Below are 22,945 nucleotides of genomic sequence, written 5' to 3'. Positions count from 1 at the left end.
TTAGGGTTGTGTGGTTGGTGATGGGGTTGGTGTTGGGGTTGTGTGATCGGTGTTGGGGTTGTGTGGTCAGGGTTGGGGTTGTGTGGTCGGTGTTGGGGTTGTGTGGTCGGTGTTAGGGTTGTGTGGTTGGTGATGGGGTTGGTGTTGGGGTTGTGTGATCGGTGTTGGGGTTGTGTGGTCAGGGTTGGGGTTGTGTGGTCGGTGTTGGGGTTGTGTGGTCGGTGTTGGGGTTGTGTGGTCGGTGTTGGGGTTGTGTGGTCAGTGTTGGGGTTGTGTGTTACCTTGTACGACGTGTGGTCGGTGTTGGGGTTGACAGGCTGCACCACGATGTAGGAATGGAGGAAGTGGGAGGCGATCATGTTCGGAATGAACGGTGTATTCTCCTCCTGGAAGATGATGGCGACGATATCGTTCCCTATGTGGCGTTTACGCTGTAACTGGAAACAGAAGAGAGAAATTCACACACAGAAACAAACAACTAACCCAAACAATGCCACTAAAATGAATGAACAGGGCCAAAAGTCACACCTAACACTATGATGTCAGGATGATTGTAAAAGCCGGCCACCATCTTGGATTTTCACAAGTCAGTGACTAGCCAATCAAACAGTTAGCAATGAAAGCACAGAAACAAACCAGCCCTACCTGTTGTGGGTCCCCCTCTGTGTGGGGAAGCATGGTAGAGACGTGAAACATGATCTCACTATCACGGTAGTGTGTAAACACAGACTCCAGCCCCGTCTGGTCGTGTAGTGTGTCCAGGCCACCGCGGAACCTGGAATCATCATCACAAACTAATTACATCATCATCAACATCATCATAACATTATACAAATAATGACTCCTGACGAGTACAGCCTCCTGTCCTTGTTCTCGTATATTAACCTCAAAATTTTGTTTGTTTTGGTTGTTGTTTAACACTGCACTATAATATTCCAGACATATGACAGCAGTCTGTAAATAATCAAGTCTAGTGATTGGCATCATGAGCATCGATCTACGCAACTGGGATGCGATGACATGCATCAACCAAGTCCGCAAGCCCGCCACCCGATCCCCTTTGTCGCCTCTTATGACAAGCATAGTCACCTTTTACGGCAAGCATGGGTTGCTGAAGACCTATTCTACCCCGGATCGTCGTGGGTGCCACGCAATTGGGATACGATGACATGCATCAACCAAGTCTGCAAGCCCGCCACCTGATCCCGTTAGTCGCCTCTTACGACAAGCATAGTCACCTTTTACGGCAAACATGGGTTGCTGAAGACCTATTCTACCCCGGATCGTCATGGGTGCCACAAAATTGGGATACGATGACATGCATCAACCAAGTCAGCAAGCCCGACCACCTGATCCCTTAGTCGCTTCTTACAACAAGCATAGTTGCCTTTTACGGCAAGCATCTTCACGGGTCCACCTCATCAATGGCAATGAGCATCCCATGGACCTATCATAGAGCTGTGACTGTCGTAAGCTTTCAGTTGATCACAGACTCCCACTCACTCACTCACCGTTTAAAGTCCTTCAACTGCACCGTGTTCCCGATGAGCTGAAGGAACTCCTCCATTGCCGGACTGTGACTGACATTACCAAACAGGTCTTCTTCAAAAGTCTGCAACCAATGGACATGAATATTCCATCACATGGCATACGCTCAACAGCTTCTATCCTTTCCAATACATGAAGATCATGTCATTTAATATTAGCGTGTAGAACGCCTACAGAAACACACTAAAAGCTATATCTGTTGTGATTGTCTGGAGAACTGTGTCTCGCTGACTTACCTGTCCAAACTTCTGGTATATGATACCAAACTTGAAGGTATTTGTAAGCACATGTTCATCGTAGGACACAACTAGATCGGAACCCTGGAAATATAAAACAGGAGAGTCAGATCATGGTACCAAAAGATATTTGTTTGTTAGTTTGTAAATTATCGAGTCTGGACCAGACAATCTAGTGATTGATATCATGAGCATCGATCCACACATTTGGGATACAATGACATGCATCTACCAAATCAGCAAACCTGACCACCCGATCCCGCTAGTCGCCTCTTACGACTAGCAGTCGCCTTTTACGGCAATTGTGGACTGCTGAAGACCTATTCTACCCCGGATCTTCACGGATCGGTGGTATTTGTAAATCAGTACAGGTTACCTACTTCTACACCTATACTTGAATGACAAACAGTGAAACCAAATGCACACTGCATTTCTTCTATAAGATACCTGCCCTCCAAAACACCCGCCTCTAAATAGACGCTGGGCCATACACTGTCCAAAAATAGATGCTGAGTCTCTAATAAAGACCGGGTCCATCATTTGATGAACTTAATTATCCCTATCACATTAACGTATGGCATGTAATGAATACTCCCTTCACTTCTTAATGACTGTTTCCTGCAAAATGTACCTATTCTATGAATGCAGAATTTTGGAGCCGGTAAGGTAGTGAGCTACCACTGTGCCAGAATTCAACAGAATAGATGCCAGGCTTCAGTGGATTGTGCGAAACAAATAGATTCTCAGGACTTTAATAGAGAAAATACGTCAGTCTTAAATTGTTCACAGTCAACAAATTATTATTATCATCATCATCATCATCATTATTATCAGATTAAAAAATATCAGCTCAAAGCCCTTGCCCCCTCTACACACAGCCCAGACAGCGAATGGGTGAGCTGAGGTGAAATGGGGTTTAACGTCGCGTCCAAGATTATTGCACTCATATAGCGATGTGCATGCATGTGTGTGTGTGTGTGTGTGTGTGTGTGTGTGTGTGTGTGTGTGTGTGTGTGTGTGTGTCTGCTTGTACTAGTCCGGACTGATGCTGATTTATAGTGTTAGCCCACTGAGGTACCATGCCGCAGTTTAACATGAATACCCCACTCAGACACAGTATACTGACTCTGAGCCGACCAGTCCTTGTTTTAGCCCCTTTAATGCCGAGTGCCAGACAGGGTAACAACAAGTACCATTTTTTAACGTCTTTTTGTATGATGCAGCCGGGGATCGAAACCTGGACCTTCCGCTCTCCGGCGGATGCTCTATCACTTGACCACGAGGCGGTGGACAGTGAATGGACTTCTCCCAGGAAGCGCGCCTGGTCAAACCCATCCAGAACTTTTTGAGAATGTGAAAACACCCAAACACAGCAGCCTTCTGTATTACCCAGATTGTCAGGAGGCCTGTATTCCTAGTAGCTAACCCGGGTACTCTCCCAATGTCAGTCAACAGATTGGGAGGTACCAAACCTAAGGCACCGTGAACAATGGGGAGTCGGACAACTTGGTACTTGGTTGTATTATTTCTTACCTTTAATGATAACACTGGTTGAAACCTATCTGTTGTGATGTCTTCACATAAGCACTGTATGCATAATAAAAAAATAAAATATTATTCTCCCAATTTGCAACAATATCTCATAAAGCATGTATTGACATACAAAGAATAATCAATAAGCTGATATCAATATACTCATCAAGAATTAAACAAAAAAGAAATTTAGATGAATTTTAACACACAGTTAGTTTCTAAATTTGTTGAATTTCATGCATCCCTTACCTACCATGGTTAAAGACGGAACTTACCTTAGCTAGTTTGGCTGGATTGGGATTTTCAAGCTTACTGGATGGCACCACTTCATGTTTCGTACTAAACCGTGTTCTAAAACAAAAAAGTCACAACTATGACATGAGAAAAGTTTAAACAAGTGAATGGGTAAGGTTTTTACGTCTTTTTAGCAATATTCCAGCAATATCGCGGCGGGGACACCAGAAATGGGCTTCACACATAGTACTCATGTGGGGAATTGAACCTGGGTCCTCTGGCGTGGCCAGCGAACGCTTTAACCACTAGGCTATCCGACCACCCACGTGCCTAAAGAATGAGTGATTGTGAGTCAGTAACATTTTTGTAACATTTACCAGTTTCCTAAAATCCACAAGCACAGGTGTTGACACACACCTTAGGATCACGGCACACCTGATGAAGGATGAAACTACACTGCAAATTGTGACACCTCCATCATCAGGTCATGCTGCCTTCCCTGGACTAAAGAAGATGATCTTCATGACATGCTGGCTAAGGAGGGCTTTTGTTTGGTAAACAGAATCAACATGTCACTTTCTCACCCACAAGATAGGTATGCTTGGTGCTCACCTGAGTAGGACTCTGATATCATTGTCTGTCTCGGGGCTTGTCTTGATAGACATGACAATCGGCCCGACATTCTCATCTACTGTGTAATAATTGAAGTGCTCCTGAAACAAAAAATCATCACCATCACTACACTATCATCATCATCATCATCATCATCGTCTTCGTCACCATTATCATCTCAACATCATCATCATCACCATCATCATCATCATCATCACTACACCACCATCATCATCACCATCTCTCTACACCATCATCATCATCATCATCTCTACATCATCATCATCATGATCACTACACCATCATCATCATGATCACTACACCATCATCGTCATCATCATCATCATCATCATCATCACCACGCCACACCACAATCATCATCACCATCTCTCTACACCATCATCATCATCATCACTACACCACCATCATCACTACACCACCATCATCATCACTACACCACCATCATCATCACTACACCACCATCATCATCACTACACCACCATCATCATCACTACACCATCATCGTCATCATCATCATTATTATCGTCATCGTCACCATTATCATCTCAACAACATCATCATCATCATCATCATCATCATCACTCCAACAAACTCCACCACCACAATAGATTGATTGATGTCACCTCATTCATCCGTCACGTCCGAGGTGCCTGTTCACACATGGTTACCACATGACTGAGTGTCAGCTGGCAGACAAAGACTAACAACAACTGTCACCCACAACTAATTTACATGAATCAGGTAACATTTGGTTTGCTTGTTTTGTGTTGTTTAATGCCACACTCAGCAATATTCCAGCCATATGACTGCGGTCTGTAAATAATTGAGTCTGGACCAGACAATCCAGTGATTGACATCATGAGCATTGATCCACGCAATTGAGATATGCATCAACCAAGTCAGCAAGCCTGACCACCCAATCCTGTTAGTCGCCTCTTACGACAAGCATAGTCGCTTTTTACGGCAAGCATGGGTTGCTGAAGACCTGTTCTACCCCGGATCTTCACGGGGCGAATCAGGTAATGAGTGGGTAATGAAACATGTCATTAGAGGTGCAAATGTGACAATTTATGAGTTCAATTATCTTTCATATCCCAAGACATCATATTACTTTCATTGTCATCACAAATTTATCATCCAGTTACAAATAAACATTTGATCCTGAAATACCAATCCATTCGCCTACCTTCCCAAGGAAGTGATGTCTGTAAACTAGAGCAGTTTCATCAAGGTCAAGGCTGAACAGCTGAGGGTTGCACTCTGGGATGACGAGGTTGCCGCTACTGTCCACGGGGATGGACTGGACTGCCTCTCCCTCCAACCAGTACCCCCCATCAGGGGGAAGCACCACCATGGGGTAGGGGCCCGGCTTAGCCAGCAGCTGGGGGGACACAAGACAGCATGTCATCTCACAGTGACAATTAAGTGTGAACGGAAATACATAGATAAGGCTTGATAAAATAAATGTCTTCTTCGTGATGGCCAACATTTGTCACAAGAAGTCACATGGTACAATAAAAAAAAATATACTTGTAACATACTTATAAATAAAACAACATAACCCTTTCCATAATCATAAGAAATCTCTGTAAAACGCAAATTCCATTTGCAATTCCAACAATATCATAAGCATAAAGTAACATAGATTCAATTTGTTCACATTGTAACATACAACTGCTCCGTACTGTATATTCAATTTGTTCACAATGTAACATACAACTGCTCTGTACTGTATATTCAATTTGTTCACAATGTAACAAACAAATGCTCCGTACTGTAGATTCCATTTGTTCACAATGTAACTTACAACTCCTCCATACTGTATATTCAATTTGTTCACAATGTAACATACAATTGCTCTGTACTGTATATACAATTTGTTCACAATGTAACATACAACTGCTCTGTACTGTATATTCAATTTGTTCACAATGTAACAAACAAATGCTCCGTACTGTAGATTCCATTTGTTCACAATGTAACTTACAACTCCTCCATACTGTATATTCAATTTGTTCACAATGTAACATACAATTGCTCTGTACTGTATATACAATTTGTTCACAATGTAACATACAACTGCTCTGTACTGTAGATTCCATTTGTTCACAATGTAACATACAACTGCTCCATACTGTATATTCAATTTGTTCACAATGTAACATACAAATGCTCCGTACTGTAGATTCCATTCGTTCACAATGTAACATACAACTGCTCCGTACTGTATATTCAATTTGTTCACAATGTAACATAAAACTGCTCCATACTGTAGATTCCATTTGTTCACAAAGTAACATACAACATCTTACAACCAAATTCACTGTAACTACCAACTTTCAAAACGAAGATTTTTCTTATTTCGTAATGTAACCTACATTTGCTCTGTACTGTACCTACCTCTTTGATACTCTCATTTTCCTCCTTTGCAGGTGCAATAGGTGGGGCCTGAAACATGAACACAGGCTGTTAGTTGGCAGTTAAACATCACAACCACTACAACAGACCTAATTCCTGTCTTCATTATGGTCATTTAGTGAACTCTAAATACACTACCTTAATCTAATTTGTCCCTTAAATTGACAGTTTACAATACTTGTTTATTTCAGCCTAACATTTCAAAGTGATCGTTATCATACACTTGAATACATTTATAACCTTTCAATGTTTAGAACGATAATTTTAGCCAAAATGATACCATTTAAACAACAAAAGGCGAGGCTGATAGGATTCTTGAGAAAGGTTAATCTGATAAACATTGTTAATGTGATATTGGAAGAGATTTATTAATCATATAGATACATTAACATTAATGTTACTTTGGGGAAATTAGAGAGTAATGGTTGCGCTGATAACATATATATTACAAGTGGAGATACGTTCATCAACCAAGTCGAATAAATAGAGATTACAGGATCATTCGTGTCAGTTTCATAGCACGAGCTCAAATTACAATCAGGAAAACTTGACATCAAACCATTGTAGTTTGCAAGGATAGGATATGTATCTGATGAATATAATTTCCTTTTCGATTATAATCTGAAATGAATATCATTCATCCCACTTTTCGTTAATCGGATTTTAAAAAGTTTGATAACAGTAACAAAATCTGACCAGTTCTTATTAACTTCAAATCTGTGATACTACTATATATTCCTATCTGCCCTAATACTGTATCTGACATAATTAGTGCCCTGCTCCATTGAGCGCCCAAGGTGATATTTGCTCTCAATTGGCTAGTGAACAATCCCAATTAGCACCCCTTCTGATTGATCAATGTACACAAGTCTTATTTATTCATGTATATCACACAAACGGGGGTTATATGCACCCTTAATTATGGGCAGTTAAATTCTGGAAAAATATATCTGTCGTGTATAATACACACAGACTTTTCTTTTATATCATTTCAGGCTGTCAGCATAAACCACAAAATTTACAATCTTCCAACTCTGTTTTTTTTTCACCAAAATAATATTCTAATAAGAGCCCCCTATTTCTAATTTTGAGAGCGCCCTGGGCACTTATTACATCGAATTCGGTAATCCATTTTATTCAGAATTTATTAAACATCTTACAAAACCCCTAAAATGTATACAGAAACAAAATTTGTATACATAAACAATGAATGACCTGATCTTTAATCATTTTATCATCATATCATCTATTTTTAGGATTTTTTCAAAGAAACACATTCCTTAAATGCTAACAGACTTCATATTGAGCTTCATGTGTTCATATAATCGTGACATTGGAGACAAGGCAGCCGTCGTTTGTAAACTACCTACTGATGTAATTAACACAGAAAATATAACCATACACTCTATGCTGTTTTTCCTGGTACATGTTAGAACCATTCATCCTCACTCGCCCCTTTCCGTAACCTGCAAGAAGACTCGTCCCCCGATCGATGAATGTCATGTGCGAAAATATGACAAACCAATCAGAATGCGTATCAAAGAATCCCTCAGAAATAAGTTTTAATTTTACATATGTCTTGCATCTAAAATATACCCAAGACACAGTTAAATGTGTTCAATCATACTGTATAATTCTGTACGTCGATATGTGCTTTAAATTGCATCTGAAATATATAATATATTGGGAAAATATGTGAACCATTATGCAACGAGTTGACAATTGTTTTAGGTATGCCCGTATGCGCTAAGACGGAACCCGGTCGCAAAAATGGCCATGAGAAGGGCACGAGTCGCTATTCGGCTTGTCCCGGAATAACACGAGTTGGTCACAAATGATGTTAGAACATGCTGTATTAGAAAACATATCACAAAACAGGAGGCATACAAAAACACGACATGCTGATAATTGATGGTATAATGTTTGTTAAACTTCGTAACATCTTGATCGACGTTTTAGAGAAATGAAGCCGATTATTGCTGCATCAACTAACTTTGAACTCGTAAGGAGTTTGTTCACAAAGTGGAATAAATATTTGTCTCTGTGGAGAATGTTTTTGTTGCATGATGTCCTTTGGTGCAAACTACTCCAATTGGTTTGGCAAAACATTGAATTATTATTTGAACTGAAAAGACAATATTTGAAAAGACATGTACATAATCCATAGCGCTAATGACTGTGAGTGCAGGATTATCATAATATCAACTCAATAATCAGCAGCATCCTTGAGTACTCGCAAATACAGAAATGTCGTTTGAAATGATTCACTTGAATGTGTGAGAAAAAAACAAACAGAATGCCTAAGGAGTGAATGAGTGAGTGAGTATGGTTTTACACCGCTTTAGCAATATTCCAGCAATATCACGGCAAGGGACACCAGATATGGGCTTCACACATTGTACCCATGTGGGGATTCGAACTAAGGTCTTTGGCATGACGAGTGAATGCTTTAACCACTTGGCTACCCTACCGCCCTGAGTGAGTGAATTAAAATTTAACGTTGCATCAGCATTATTTCAGCCAAATAGCGCCCCACCGCCACAAAAGCCTAACTTCATGATAATACTGAGAAAATATCTGTGTAGTACCATAAACATAATCATTTTTCAGGATCTAAATAATTTTCAGACCACTGTTTAAAGGCCAAATTAAACAAGCACCACGTTTTCAAAAATACCATCAAAGTCATGTGACCACATACATTTTCACAATTGTGCAACCAGATACTATTCACGTTTCAGAAAACCAAGACACAGACAAAAAGAAAATAATATATCCTAAAAAATCAAGAAAAGTGTTGTGTTTCCTCTATCAAACTCTTACTGTCATGGTTGGAACATATCAGAGTTACCTCCCTTACATTGCATAAATATGGCCACTTGTTTCTGGGTGTCAGACTGGTTACACTAAACAGTTTAACAGATGAAACTGACTTAAGATCTGATCACATATAAATCGGACAAAGAGAACTAAGCATGACGACGACCTTCACCATAAATAACAATCTGGGTACACAAAGAGAACACGAAAGAATAAATCCTTAAGAGAATTTTAACACATAAAGTCTTAAAACTTTATCATCTCTCAATAAGGTCAGTTTGCTTATGTTTCCATGGTAGCATCAACCTTTCCAATGGGGTTCGAAGTTACAACACAGCAGCCAGGCCACATTTGACAATCCGATTACCGCACTCGCAGGTTGGTAATCCAATCCTCGTTCAATCACAAGTAAAAGATGAATTCTTTCCTTGTTTCCATAGGAATCACTATTGTCTAGTACTAAGTTCTGAGGTATGCATGTCGACCATATAGAGTACAGTCTAGCGACAACCACAAAAATGACACAAGACACCACCTTCAAAGACTGAAATACAACTAGATCATAAAAAGTTGATAACATAATACGTATAGGAAAGTTAATAAGGAAAGACAGTTATCAGTGACAGGATATGAACACACATGCAGGTTATTAATACAATCATGCGCAGACCATGGTCACCGTGGGTTGTATTGATCTGTTAAGTGTTAAAGTGGTCACAAAAGTCACTTCAATATCCTAAACATAATTAAATCAAATTTAATGCCATTCTTGACGTTTTCATCATCTCAAAATACAGAGAAATTTTTAAAAATTCAGACATAATTAACGCTTTTCACCATCTCAAAGTAAACAAATTTAAAAACTCAATATTTTTGTAAATATAAATATCAATATTAGAATCATGTTCCAAAAGGTTTGAATTACGGTTTAAATTCGAGATATAAAAAAAGTATTTATAAACCATGCAGGATATAAAACATTTCCTTGTCTGGTTCCACTCTGACACTGAACATTTTAATCCAGCCCCAACAGGTGCTGCACAAGAAGAAAACAAACACATCAACCTGGATGGGTTTTGGTAGCGGCATCGTGCACCGTTGATCCTCGTAGCGCCGACTTTGGTATTTAAGGAGAGTGTCGAAAAAATCAGGACCCTATAAGGGTACAAAAGTGTTAATGACAGACTTTTGCATCACATTTCACTAAAAGTACTCTGTGGACATCAGAATCAATAGCCATTCTTCTGATCATCTCCAGGTAGCTAATTCATGTCTCGAATGTTAGTAGAACGACAGTGAAACAGAAAGGCAGATCGTGAGTTCTGAAATTATTAATTATTTAAACATGCGAGATGTTTCTATGGAAACGTACAGGTGTAATTAAGGTCATCTTCTCCGATTTCAGTTGATCTATTTCTGAATGAAATCATTTCGGATCCATGATGCTTCATTCATAAATTCTTAATTGTAGCACGAGAAAATATCTCAATTATCAATATATTTTTGTTGTAAAAGGGCATTTTTTTGTGAGTGTAAATTCCTTCAGTTGTCCAAAATGGCAACATATGCTTTAAAATAATCTAACATTCCACTCAGGGACATGTGATGAATGAGCATTCTCTCCTAGATTCTGTTAGTTGTAGCAAGGGCAAAATTGAGTGAAGTCTCAAGGAGCCTTTGCAAATGACTTGGAAAATGCTGTAATAGCTAATTACGAGGAGATTCATTTAGACTAGTTGAGTCAACTCCTCATCTGAGTTGAATAATAAAGTATGTCAAACCAATTTGTACATTTTGTTTTTCTGTATCATTCCTTGCAAAGAATGGGGGAACACCTCAGCATGGGGAAATTCAAAAGGTGAAATCATAACTTATCCTTCATAGTACACACATAGAAAGGTCAAGGTCAGCAGGGTTAAGGGCGGGGGACACTATTTTCCTAAGGGCATTTCTCAGGGAGTTCACTGATGAACACATTGGGTTAAATGTTAGTTACAAAAGTATGACAACATTAAAAATGCTGGAAAATTATTTGGGAACAAAAATGCATCAGGAAATCAACAAGTATAAATGTTATATGGCATGTAGGTTTTCAGTCTCAATATGGTGGCAATACCACCTCACTCCTTTATATATGTTGTGTAGTTTGCATTTTTTCATGAAACCTGTCAATATTGCTTTAATTTTTTGTGTCTGTGATTATCTCATATCTACCCGCATCACATTGATATGAGTGAGTGAGTGAGTGAGTGAGTTGGGTTTAAGCTGCTTATATGATCACCTTTGACCCAATGACCTTGATATCTCCCAAATCTTTGACATGACGTAACCCAACACAAGAAGGATATGATCTGACATATTCATAAACAATTTTCATTTTTCATTTCTTTTTTTATGACATGTAATTTACATTTCCTGACTTGCTAAAAAAGACTGCAAACAGTAACACTTGTCTGTAACTCATGATATTAAACATAAAGCAAATTGCTAGATATTGACAATGGGTCATTCAGGCATATTCATAAGTTTTTTCTAATACAGCCATTGCTATTGGGATTAAAATCCTACCAATATTTACTGTTTGTTTAAAAGAAATATCCCTATTAATAAAAATGAAATATATTGAAAAACTGCAAGATCCTAAATCTCTTTTGTGAATAGCATAAGATATCATAAACATTTGGATGAGGCATCAAATCAACTATGTCATCTTAGGAGACATATATTAAAATGAGAAATGTGTCATTTAAACACATTTCAAATAATTCTTCATGAATGAAAAATGAAAAGTGAATAAAGAACTACATATTTTCCGAGTTACATAACTTTGTCAATTCATTATGATTCATACAAGATTCAGAGAATTGAGACTGAAGCATCATCTTATGCATCAGATTCAAAACATAGTTTGACATTAATCCAATCCAACCTTTTATCATAACACAGAAACGGACAAAAATACTCATTATTGTGTTTGTTATTTTTAAATCTGTTGATAATACATTCTAATCTGAAATTCCAGACAAAGGAATTAAGTCAATTATTTCAAAATTCTACAGTTGAAAGACAAAGAGCCTATTAATAATTCATACAAAAACTGATGGAAGTTGAAAACGGGACACACAAGATCAATTTTCTCTGACATTACTCCACTAGTTCTGGAGGCAGTTTCCTCTCCGAGGATGAAATTCCAATACATGAATTTTACTTCAAAGGAAAACATGTCCTCCTTACAATCTCTTCATATTATTTGTGTTATTTTTTAACATGCACAGCTGCAATTTCAAGTGAAGATTTAACACTATGATAACCTGATAATGGGCTGCAAGGCTGTTTTATGTTTTAAAAAATTCAGTCATTTTCTCAAACAATTAAATTTGTTAAAAACATCAATAGAACAAATGATTCGAAGAAGAGAAACTATGAAACTTAATCCTCATTCTCAATCATGTTCCCCCAGAACGTCTAGAGAATGTAAAAAAAATACTATTTTTGAAATATTTTCTTTGAAAATATATACATCAACACAGAAAATAAAATGAAAAGACATTTTCAATCATGTTCCCCCAGAACGTCTAGAGAATGTAAAATAAATACTATATTTGAAATATTTTCTTTGAAAATATATACATCAACACAGAAAATAAAATGAAAAGACATTTTCAATAATGTTCCCCCAGAAGTCTAGAGAATGTCAAAAAAATACTATTTTGAAATATTTTCTTTGAAAATATATACGTCAACACAGAAAATAAAATGAAAAGAACAAAATATTAAAAATAACATATTTCTTCTTTCTGCTAAATTTGAAGGAAAATATGTTTAGTTTAAACTGAATGACCCATCATTATACTGTAGAAGTTCAGAAGCCTAAGTACAGTGGTAGACAGGTAGTATCAGCGTGTGTTTGACTATATAAGGAATGTGAATGTGTTAGTGGTGCAGGAGTGTGCAGTGACGTAATGCGACAAGCTAACACCAGGATTTACCTTGAAGAAGGCTGACATATCACACCTCTGGTCGTCAATCCGCTTGCCCTGAAGGCGTTCCAACATCTCAAACAGGTCTGCATTCTGAAAGTGAAATGATCAAGATTGACATTTGTCATGTTCTGCATTTAATCCCTTTGAAATTGCATTGAAATATTTATATTAATGAACATAAAATCATAATGTTGTAATGTCAGAATATCGCCAAAGAGACATTACTTTTGAGTGTGTCTAAATTGTTAAGGCACTATGAACAGACTTTCCGTCAAATTACAGTGTATTAGTTTTATGTGAGAGAAAACCTGAGGTGGAGTAGGGCTTAACACATTTAATTCATGGCGACATCAAACCCCAAAACACAATCAGTGTGAATCTGGGATTCAAACCCACAAGAACAGGATTCTGGTACTCTTAAGGGAGGTAACTCTGTACAGCGAATTATGGCACCCAAATTATTCTCATTCACACGTGACTGAAAAGTTTAACGATGAAATGGTATCAATAAGGTGATTAACTGAAGTAGCAGAGCAATGCTCACGATCAACTTAGTTTAAAATATATATACTTTTAAATAAAATAACTATATTTCTGAGACCAAATGTCACTCTTAACAATCCTCTAAAATTATCCACACACTGAGTGAATAGACTTCCCACAGGCTCTTACCCATTTCCTTATCAATACTACTTTCCAACAACCACAAACTGTTTGCAGATGACAACCTATGTGAAGATTTGAACCTGGATCTTCTGCAAGATTAGCTAACATACTATCTACACGAAGAGAGTGAGTGAGTATGGTTATACGCTGCTTTTAGCAATACTCCAGCAATATCATGGCAGGGGACACTAGAAATGGGCTTCACACATTGTACCCATGTCGGGAATATTGCTAAAGGCAGCGTAAAACCAAACTCACTCATGATATTAAAGTTTATGTTCCCTGTACAAATAATGAGTGAGTAAATTAGTTGGGTTTAACGTCGCTTTTAACAGTATTCCAGTTATATCACAGCGTGTCAGCTCAATGTGGGAGGAAAGCCCGAAGTGACGCAGGTCTCGGACGTTTACCACTTCGGTGAAACACATGAGTACAGGTATGGTGCTGACAAACCTAGAAACATAATCGGGGCGAAGCGGGAATCAATCCCACAATCATAGGTTTCTGGGGGCCCAAGGGACGCAACTCTGCACAGCGAATCGCAGCGCCTAAGTACCCCCTTGTACAAATAGGGTGGTGGGATGGCCAACTGGTTGAAACCTTTTCTCTTCACATCGAAGGCTTGGGTTCCATCCCCATATGGACACATCATGCCAAAGACCCTGGTTCGATTCCCGACATGGGTACAATTTGTGAAGCCAATTTCTGGTGTCCCCACCATGATAATGCTGGCATATTGCTAAAAGCGGCATAAAACCATACTCACTCACTCACACTTTGTACAAAGAGCATGCTGAACCTGAATCGACATGCTTCTATTATGACAGGGATCTAACCTACGACGACCACCATCGTACAGCTAGAATATTGCTGAGTGCGGCACTAAAGAACAATCAATCAAACAAATATAAGCTGTTTTAGCTTGTAAATGGTCATCTCAGCTGTACTAAGAAAAATATATTCAACTCATTTGCATAACTGGAACAAGGTCACATTTATCTATTTATTTATTTACAAATTATTCTATAAATATTATATGAACTTTGTTCGACATATTCTTACATGAGATTGTTACAAGTTGAGCTGAATAATCAAATGTGTTATGCCAAGCTTCCATAATCAAGAAAAGATGTCCTGTTCAACCAAATCTTATCAAAAACATATTTACATCATCACAAATTAAAATAATCCATAAATAAAAATAACTCTCCATAAATCATATCAAGGCCTAAAATATCTATCACAAGACACTGAGTTGTATATTAGAGTACATCAATGAATGCCATGTGTAATTTCCAGTCCCGTAATAAACAGCCTCAGAAATTAGGCTTGAAAGTTGCCTTCAATTTAATAAAGCTATATCTTTACAAATTAGATTAAAATAATTAGAATAATTTACTATAATTTACATAAAAACAACTCTTATTACCTCAAAACTCTCCGCCATCCGAGAACTAGACTTGTAAGATAACACAATAATATCATGGCCTACATGCTGACTCGAGCCATGGAAACAGTCTCATAATACAGGCTTGACGACTGCCATCCATCAAGACCACATGCCTTCAATCATCATAAATCACTTGTTGCTTTCCTGTTTCTGTCTAGTCCCCTCGCCTCTGGTGGTCAGTGGTCAAGCAGATGACCACAGGTCACTCCAATGTCCAGCGTGATATAAGGTGTTATTCCCTAGCTGCATGTGCAAACCATGTACCATATGGCACAGCTGTAACCACACTGTAACACTTACTGTAACCACATGTGTGGTATAGATGAATCGTTTATATACTACTTCTACCTATTAGACCGGCCAAGGGTTTAAAAACATGCTCAATCCCTTCAAAATAATTCGTTTTATTTACCTAATGATATTTTTCTTGGAAATTAAGGAATATCATACAAATGCTAGAAATACCTTCAAAAGGGCTATTACAGCAAACGTGACCTTAAAACATTATACACATGAAACCAAGAAGCGTAGAAAACATCAATTAACCAAAAATTGATTACTAAATGCAATTGAGAAGAGATTGAAATAAATAAAGTATCAGCTCACACCATAAGCAGTGCCATTTTCTTTGAGAAATAATCGAATTACATAATGTTTTCCAACCACTACTTAAGTCCTTCACGCAAGTAGGAGTGTCCTTGCAGGATTGTGTAATGAGTAAACGAGGTATTAATTATGTTGTGTCTAGTCACTAAGAGAATTATTCAGATCCCAGGGTGCTCCCAGGAGTGAGTGCCTGAAGGTCTTTCAACATGATGAGATAGACTCTATTAGTTACAATGGCATGCTAGCATTTGACTGCAGAATGTTCTCCTACTCTAAATACTTTCATTTCATAATGAACTTAGTGATTCAGTATCCTATACGTTGCACTGCAATATAAACAAAAGGTGTTGTCGTTTTGTTTTGTTTTAAATTGGCATTTATCAATGTATGGTTATGAAATCTTACATGGTTGCTTTCATAGATAAAAAAGAGTCAGACCTTCCATATCTTAATTCACAGGTATAGATTAATTTGCATTTTGTTTTACAGATTTTGTCAAAATCTTTAACAAAGAAAATAAAAGCATTTTGTAAAAATCTTTAACAAAGAATAAATTAAAAACAGTTGTTTTGAGAATTTCAAAAAGTTAAAATAAATTCTTTGTATGCTGAGAACTAGGGTTTACCAGAGACTAATTTTGATCAAATCCTTAAAAGTAACCAGTCATCATAAAGATCCGGGGTAGAATAGGTCTTCAGCAACCCATGCTTGCCATAAAAGGTAACTATGCTTGTCGTAAAAGGCGACTAACGAGATCGGGTGGTCAGGCTCGCTGACTTGGTTGATGCATGTCATCGGTCCCAATTGCGTGGATCGATGCTCATGATATTAATCACTGGATTGTCTGGTCCTGACTCGATTTTTAGACCGCTGTCATATAGCTGCGGCGTTAAACAACAAACCAACCAACGACTATGGAACCATGGGACAGACAGTACCTCTGCTTCCTGAATAGCAGGGGCGGTCGGGTAGCCTAGTGGTTAAAGCGTTCGCTCGTCACACAGAAGACCCAGGTTCGATTCTCGACATGCCTACAATGTGTGAAGCCCATTTCTGGTGTCCCCTGCCGTGATGTTGCTGGAATATTGCTAAAAGCGGCGTAAAACCTCACTCACTCACTCCCTGGCAAGAGTTAAACCATCCTTCTAGCTACAGGCAGTTGTTAGAAAGTTAAGGCGAAAATAATAACCAACAAATACACTATGGTTAAACCTATGGTAGGAATAAAATATTTTGAATGATGTAGTTTTACATACCCTTTCAGGAGAAAAATCAAATACAATATTTCCAATAAGAATAGGGCTGAAATAACATTGACCTGAGGTCTATGAATAATATATCATTCTAAAACTACCATCCATGAAATCTATTCTATGCTATCTTGAAACTCCAGGAATAACCCCAATAGCATTATCAGAACATTGCACATAGAAACTTTATTTGAAATCAATAAATAAACACTATGGAATACTTTTGTGAACTTTGCAATTCCAAGAAAAATGGGTGAGTGAGTGAGCTGGGTGTTAATGCATATCTGGGTTTTTGAAAAGTATTCCCTTTACATCACGGCGTGTTGGCTTGATGTGGGAGGAAAGCCAGAAATGATGCAGGTCTCACCAAACGAATGAGGCTGGCAAGACATTTAAAAGAGTTGTTTTGGGGTCAATATATTAAAAAATGTGGAAGAGATGGTGTGAAACGTCGCATTAAAGATTATTGCACTCATATGCTAAGCACCAGGCAGGGTAACAACAAGTACCATCTTTTAACCTCTTTTGGTATGACGTGGCCGGAGATCGAACCCACGACCCTCCGCTCTCCAGGCAGATGCTCTAACCACAAGACCACTCTTGACGAAGAATTAGGAAAGAACAGTTTAACATTATTTAACATTTAGACAATTATCTCTAATGTGACACAGAGTGATTCTAAATAGTTCTCAAAGCAATTCAAAGCTAGCCAGGAAGCAATAATAAACAGGAATAGACTATATTACGAATTCATAAAGGGGAAAAAGGGTATTATATTTTTAGGCAGTAAGAACATGTTAATATTATATCTGTGTTCTGAAAAGCTTATACAGAGAAAGCACTGATATACTTTCCCTCACCTGTCCTCAAATCTGTTCGGTGTATGTGCCTATGTAATTCTAGCTAAGCACTCAATACCACATATTTGTAGATGTTATCAGACATGGCATATCAATCCGGACTATCAAGACATGTCTCCTTACCAAATGACTAATTCTAACCCTGGTCTGGATGACTATCAAACACAACAGCCTGCCTGACAGTATCAATGAGTCCTGCTTGACGAGTCTGTCTTCTCTGTTGGCCGCCCACAACCCTTAGGATTTAAGCCTATTTTGTGTGAGTGAGCGAGCTGTGGTTAATGCAGCTTTCAACAACAATGTACCAGTTATATCACGGTGTTGATCAGCTTAATGTGGGAAAATAGATGCAGGTTATATATTCGAGAACAACCTTGGTAAACACGAGGAGCATGGGTAGGCTATGATTAATAAATTATTGGATATCATCACATCCTTGGTGGTGAGTGGGTGCGTGGTTGAGTCGTTGAGTGGTTGAGTGAGGAGTGAGTGAGTGAGTGAGTGGTGCATTTCAGTAATTATCATCTTTTCTACCTACAAATTCCATTCTTGGGAGGGGGGGGGGGGGGGGCGCATAGGTGGCCCAGTTGTCAAAGGCGCCGCGATTCGCTGTGCAGAGTTGCGTCAGAAACCTATGATTGTGGGTTCGAATCCCGGTTCGCCCCGATTATGTTTTTAGGTTTGTCAGCACCATACCCACACTCGTGGGTTTCACCCAAGTGGTAAACGTCTGAGACCTGCATCACTTCTGGCTTTCCTCCCACATTAAGCTGACACGCCGCGATATAACTGGAATACTGTTAAAAGCGGCGTTCTTAAAACCAAAACTCACTCACTCACTCCATTCTTGGGACTCAGGGTGAAACTCAGGAGTCAGAATATCATAAATCAACAAGACTTTCTCACCCTCATAAGCACATAAATAATTATTTTGATCGAAGGGCAATTTTATGTACCACATAGCAGTTACCCATTCAGACATTTCTATCAGGCTGACGACACAATCACTCCACAGGCTGGCATATCTAGGTTACAAATGTCACAAGTTGTGTGGCAAGTAGTACCACAAGCTCCTGGCTAGTGATTGACAGATTATCATAACAATATATGACATTTCTCTGTTCGCAATGACCTCCACATACTGATTACATTTCCACCTCAATCCTAGTTTTACAACTACCAACTGAGATTAAAATATATTTTTTATTTCACAATTTTCATGGTTTTGAGTTTCCTTTGAAGAATATCGGAATAACTTATTAATCACAATGGCTAAGCTTGTAATCATGATGCTTTGATTTCTTAGATGTAATGTAAAACAATGTCCTTTAAGAAATTCATTACACTGATTAACAAAGGCTAAAAAATAGTCTTCATGGGCACTGAAAGGAATATATTGTTTCTTTAAGGCAAAGAAATTCATTTTTTATTTCCCAGGTAGCATACATTTTCGTTATGGAAATGATAACATTTAATCACTTGTCCAAACCAATTTTTCGAAAGCCGTTTCTAGAGCATTAATGAACCAATATAAACTGACCTATGTGACTGCCATGATATTGATTCTAAATACAATGTGTTTTATTCCTTTTTCCAATCAGGGTTTCACATGATGAAGGAATCCTGTATTGTTGGTTCAAATTTCATCCAAATTGTCCAAATCATATTTTTAATAAGTCATTTTAGATGCAACACATTTTTATCCGTCAGCATCTACAACAACATCCAAGAAGTCCTGCGCTATGACTGTGAAATTTTAATTTTTTAGGTATTTTTCGTTTCTAAAAGCCTAGGCAAGTCTAGATCAAACTAACCAAGTCTAGTTTGCTTGATTCCACAGAAGAGGAAAGGTTTGTTTGAAGAAAAAATATATAATTATTTTAAAGAAATGTTTTCATTGACTAAGTCTTGAGTCTAACATCTAAGGTACTAATAAATTATTTTTAAATTTTCATCATAATATGTTTCCATCAACAGAATTTTCATTGTCCAACCACCATAATGAAATCTTGCTATTGTTGTTCTATTCGATTCTGACCCAGCTATTCACTGGCCATTCATTCTGGCCAAGTACAATTGCCGCAACTAATATACCATATTCAACGTAATAAGCGCCCCACTCTAATAAGTGCCTACAGTGATATTTGCTAATATATTGGCTTGTGAACATTTCTGATTAGCACCCTTCCGATTGATCAATGTACACAAGACTTTATAATTCGTGTATAATACTCACTCGTGTGTTATATGCAGCCTTAATTACGGGCAATTAAAGTCTGAAAAAATATATCTGTCGTGTATATAATAGACTTTTCTTTTGACTCATTTCAGGCTGTCAGCATAAACCAAGAAATTTACGATCTTTTAACTCTTTCACCAAAATTATATTCTAATAAGAGCCCCCTGTTTCTAATTTTGAGAGCGCCCTGGGCACTTATTACGTTGAATACGGTAATACAAAATTATAGCGAGCGAGCAAGTATGGTTTTACGCCGCTTTTAGCAATATTCCAGCAATATCACGGCGGGGGACACCAGAAATGGGCTTCACACATTGTACCCATGTCGGGAATCGAACCCGGGTCTTCGGCGTGACGAGCGAACGCTTTAACCACTAGGCTACCCGACCGCCCCCAAAATTATAGAGAAATTATATCAACCATACTAGAGTTTAAGTCTGAGAAATCACACAAATCAACAGGTTCCCCCCTTTTTCCTTCTTTTTTGTTTAACGCTGCACTCAGCAATATTCCACCAAAATGACGGCAGTCTGTAAATAATCGAGTCTGGACCAGACAATCCAGTGATTAATATCATGAGCATCGATCCACGCAATCTGAGTTTCAAACTCAGCAAACTAGCAGCATTGTATTCATAACTCTAAAAAGATCTGCAATATTTTTTCAGTCACATGAAAACAAGAGAATGAGTCCAAGTTAAACGGTAGTGACGTCCATTTCATACCGTAGTCATAACCAGCATTCAGGTTTCTCTACTTTGTCACCTTCATGTCAGACAGTTATGAGGTGCTGGTGGCTGTATCTGCCCTATAATCCAGCAGGGGAGATGGATCAGCTGGACAATAAACTAGGACTCACTTTGTCTTCTGGCTCTGGTGTGGGCCCTGGACCTGGTGTGTTGGGTAAGTGTGCCTCACAGAACAGCTGACTGTCCATCGTCTGCTTCCTGAAACACAACAACACTTGGTTAGAACAGACATACAGACATTGGCCGACTTTACATACAGACACTGGACAGATGTCATATTCAGACATTGGAGCAGACGTCATTTATACAGACATTGTAGCAGACGTCTGATACAGACATTGGAGCAGACGTCATATACAGACATTGGCAGACTTCACATACAGACACTGGACAGATGTCATATTCAGATATTGAAGCAGATCTTGGAGCAGACGTCTTATACAGACATTGGAGCAGACGTCATATACAGATACTGGAGCAGACGTCATATACAGAAATTGGAGCAGACGTCATATACAGATACTGGAGCAGACGTCATATACAGAAATTGGAGCAGACGTCATATACAGACATTGGAGCAGACATCATATACAGAAATTGGAGCAGACGTCATATACAGATACTGGAGCAGACGTCATATACAGACATTAGAGCAGACGTCATATACAGACATTGGAGCAGACGTCATATACAGATATTGGAGCAGACATCTTATACAGAAATTGGAGTAGAGGTCTCATACAGACATTGGAACAGACGCCTAAATAGATATTGGAAGGACATGTTTCATACAGACATTGGAGCTGACATGAAATCATGTTAGTTTACTCTCTGTTAGTCAGACTGTTCATCTGGAAACAGCCCTTTCAGGGGAGTTGATATATCATGGGTATTTTCAAGCAGCATTATTCTGTAACAATGACTGATAAACACTGGCAGCTTCATCTGGATTAACTGAGTATCAAGCTTCTCTTCCTTTCAAATTATCACTCTTTGTTGCACACAAAAAAGACTAATGTCATGAAAGACATATGTCAGTAAACGGACACTACACAAGCATATTTCTGGCTAGACTCTTTCAAACTCAGGCAGATCAAAATGTTCATCCTGATCCAATAAGAGATCACGCTAAAACATAAATTAACACAATTTTTACACCAAATTCCCACTTGACCCACCTACAAGACTATGAACAATCCTTCACGACACTGAACACAGTCATAAGCCCTATGTAATTCTTTAAAAGCTGTGGAACTATTTCGGAAACAAATACTGCATACACATGTTTAACTAAATCACTGATTCCAAAACACAAATCTATTAGGATAATCATGTGCAAGCTGGTATCTGATGGAAATTTAAACACTTGCTATAAGGAACCTAATGTACGCATTGTCATGCCATATACTGTGCCCTAATGATGAAAAACTATCTGCATTCAAACAGACCTTCAGCCTACTCCCCCAACAACTGTTGATGGATAATGAAAGTGCATCCTTGTCATGGCATGACATTCCTGATTTGACAGCACATATCTCACCTCATCAGATCAATAGCGATAATTATTCCACTGACAGTATCGTTCATTCACAAAATAACACAATAAACCAATTAATCCAGGATTTTGATCCAAAGAGATCCCCCCTCCCCGCCCCCTCGTTGTGGCTGTGGTTAGTTGAAAGGCACGTCTGATCAACTGCAGTTCTACTTCCTTGCAATGA

The 22,945-nt window shown here is 38.4% G+C and overlaps 1 protein-coding gene across 18 annotated transcripts in view; it reads right to left on the bottom strand.

Moving 5' to 3' along the window:
• LOC124144419 (rap1 GTPase-activating protein 1-like) overlaps positions 1-22,945 on the bottom strand; it is a 345,341-nt gene that overhangs the window by 18,058 nt on the left and 304,338 nt on the right. For 17 of the 18 annotated variants that reach the window (XR_007223059.1, XR_007223060.1, XM_048402791.1 and 14 more), the window contains 12 exons: positions 21,335-21,422; positions 13,412-13,495; positions 10,488-10,577; positions 6,585-6,632; positions 5,371-5,565; positions 4,164-4,264; positions 3,593-3,668; positions 3,318-3,371; positions 1,785-1,868; positions 1,512-1,612; positions 646-775; positions 282-437 (listed from right to left, as the gene is read on the bottom strand). Coding sequence is in view for 16 of the 18 variants with exons in the window: in XM_048402791.1 (XP_048258748.1) it covers positions 282-437; positions 646-775; positions 1,512-1,612; positions 1,785-1,868; positions 3,318-3,371; positions 3,593-3,668; positions 4,164-4,264; positions 5,371-5,565; positions 6,585-6,632; positions 10,488-10,577; positions 13,412-13,495; positions 21,335-21,422 (1,207 nt within the window). In the remaining 2 variants the exon portion in view is untranslated. The remainder of the gene's footprint in view (positions 1-281; positions 438-645; positions 776-1,511; positions 1,613-1,784; positions 1,869-3,317; positions 3,372-3,592; positions 3,669-4,163; positions 4,265-5,370; positions 5,566-6,584; positions 6,633-10,487; positions 10,578-13,411; positions 13,496-21,334; positions 21,423-22,945) is intronic. The other variant, XM_048402792.1, reaches the window with a different exon arrangement.

Source organism: Haliotis rufescens, unplaced genomic scaffold (genome assembly GCF_023055435.1).
Source record: "Haliotis rufescens isolate VD_foot unplaced genomic scaffold, xgHalRufe1.0.p SCAF_29, whole genome shotgun sequence".
Classification (NCBI taxonomy): domain Eukaryota; kingdom Metazoa; phylum Mollusca; class Gastropoda; order Lepetellida; family Haliotidae; genus Haliotis; species Haliotis rufescens.
The sequence above is the reverse complement of the archived record's forward strand: the minus strand, read 5'-3'. Positions and strand labels throughout refer to the sequence as shown.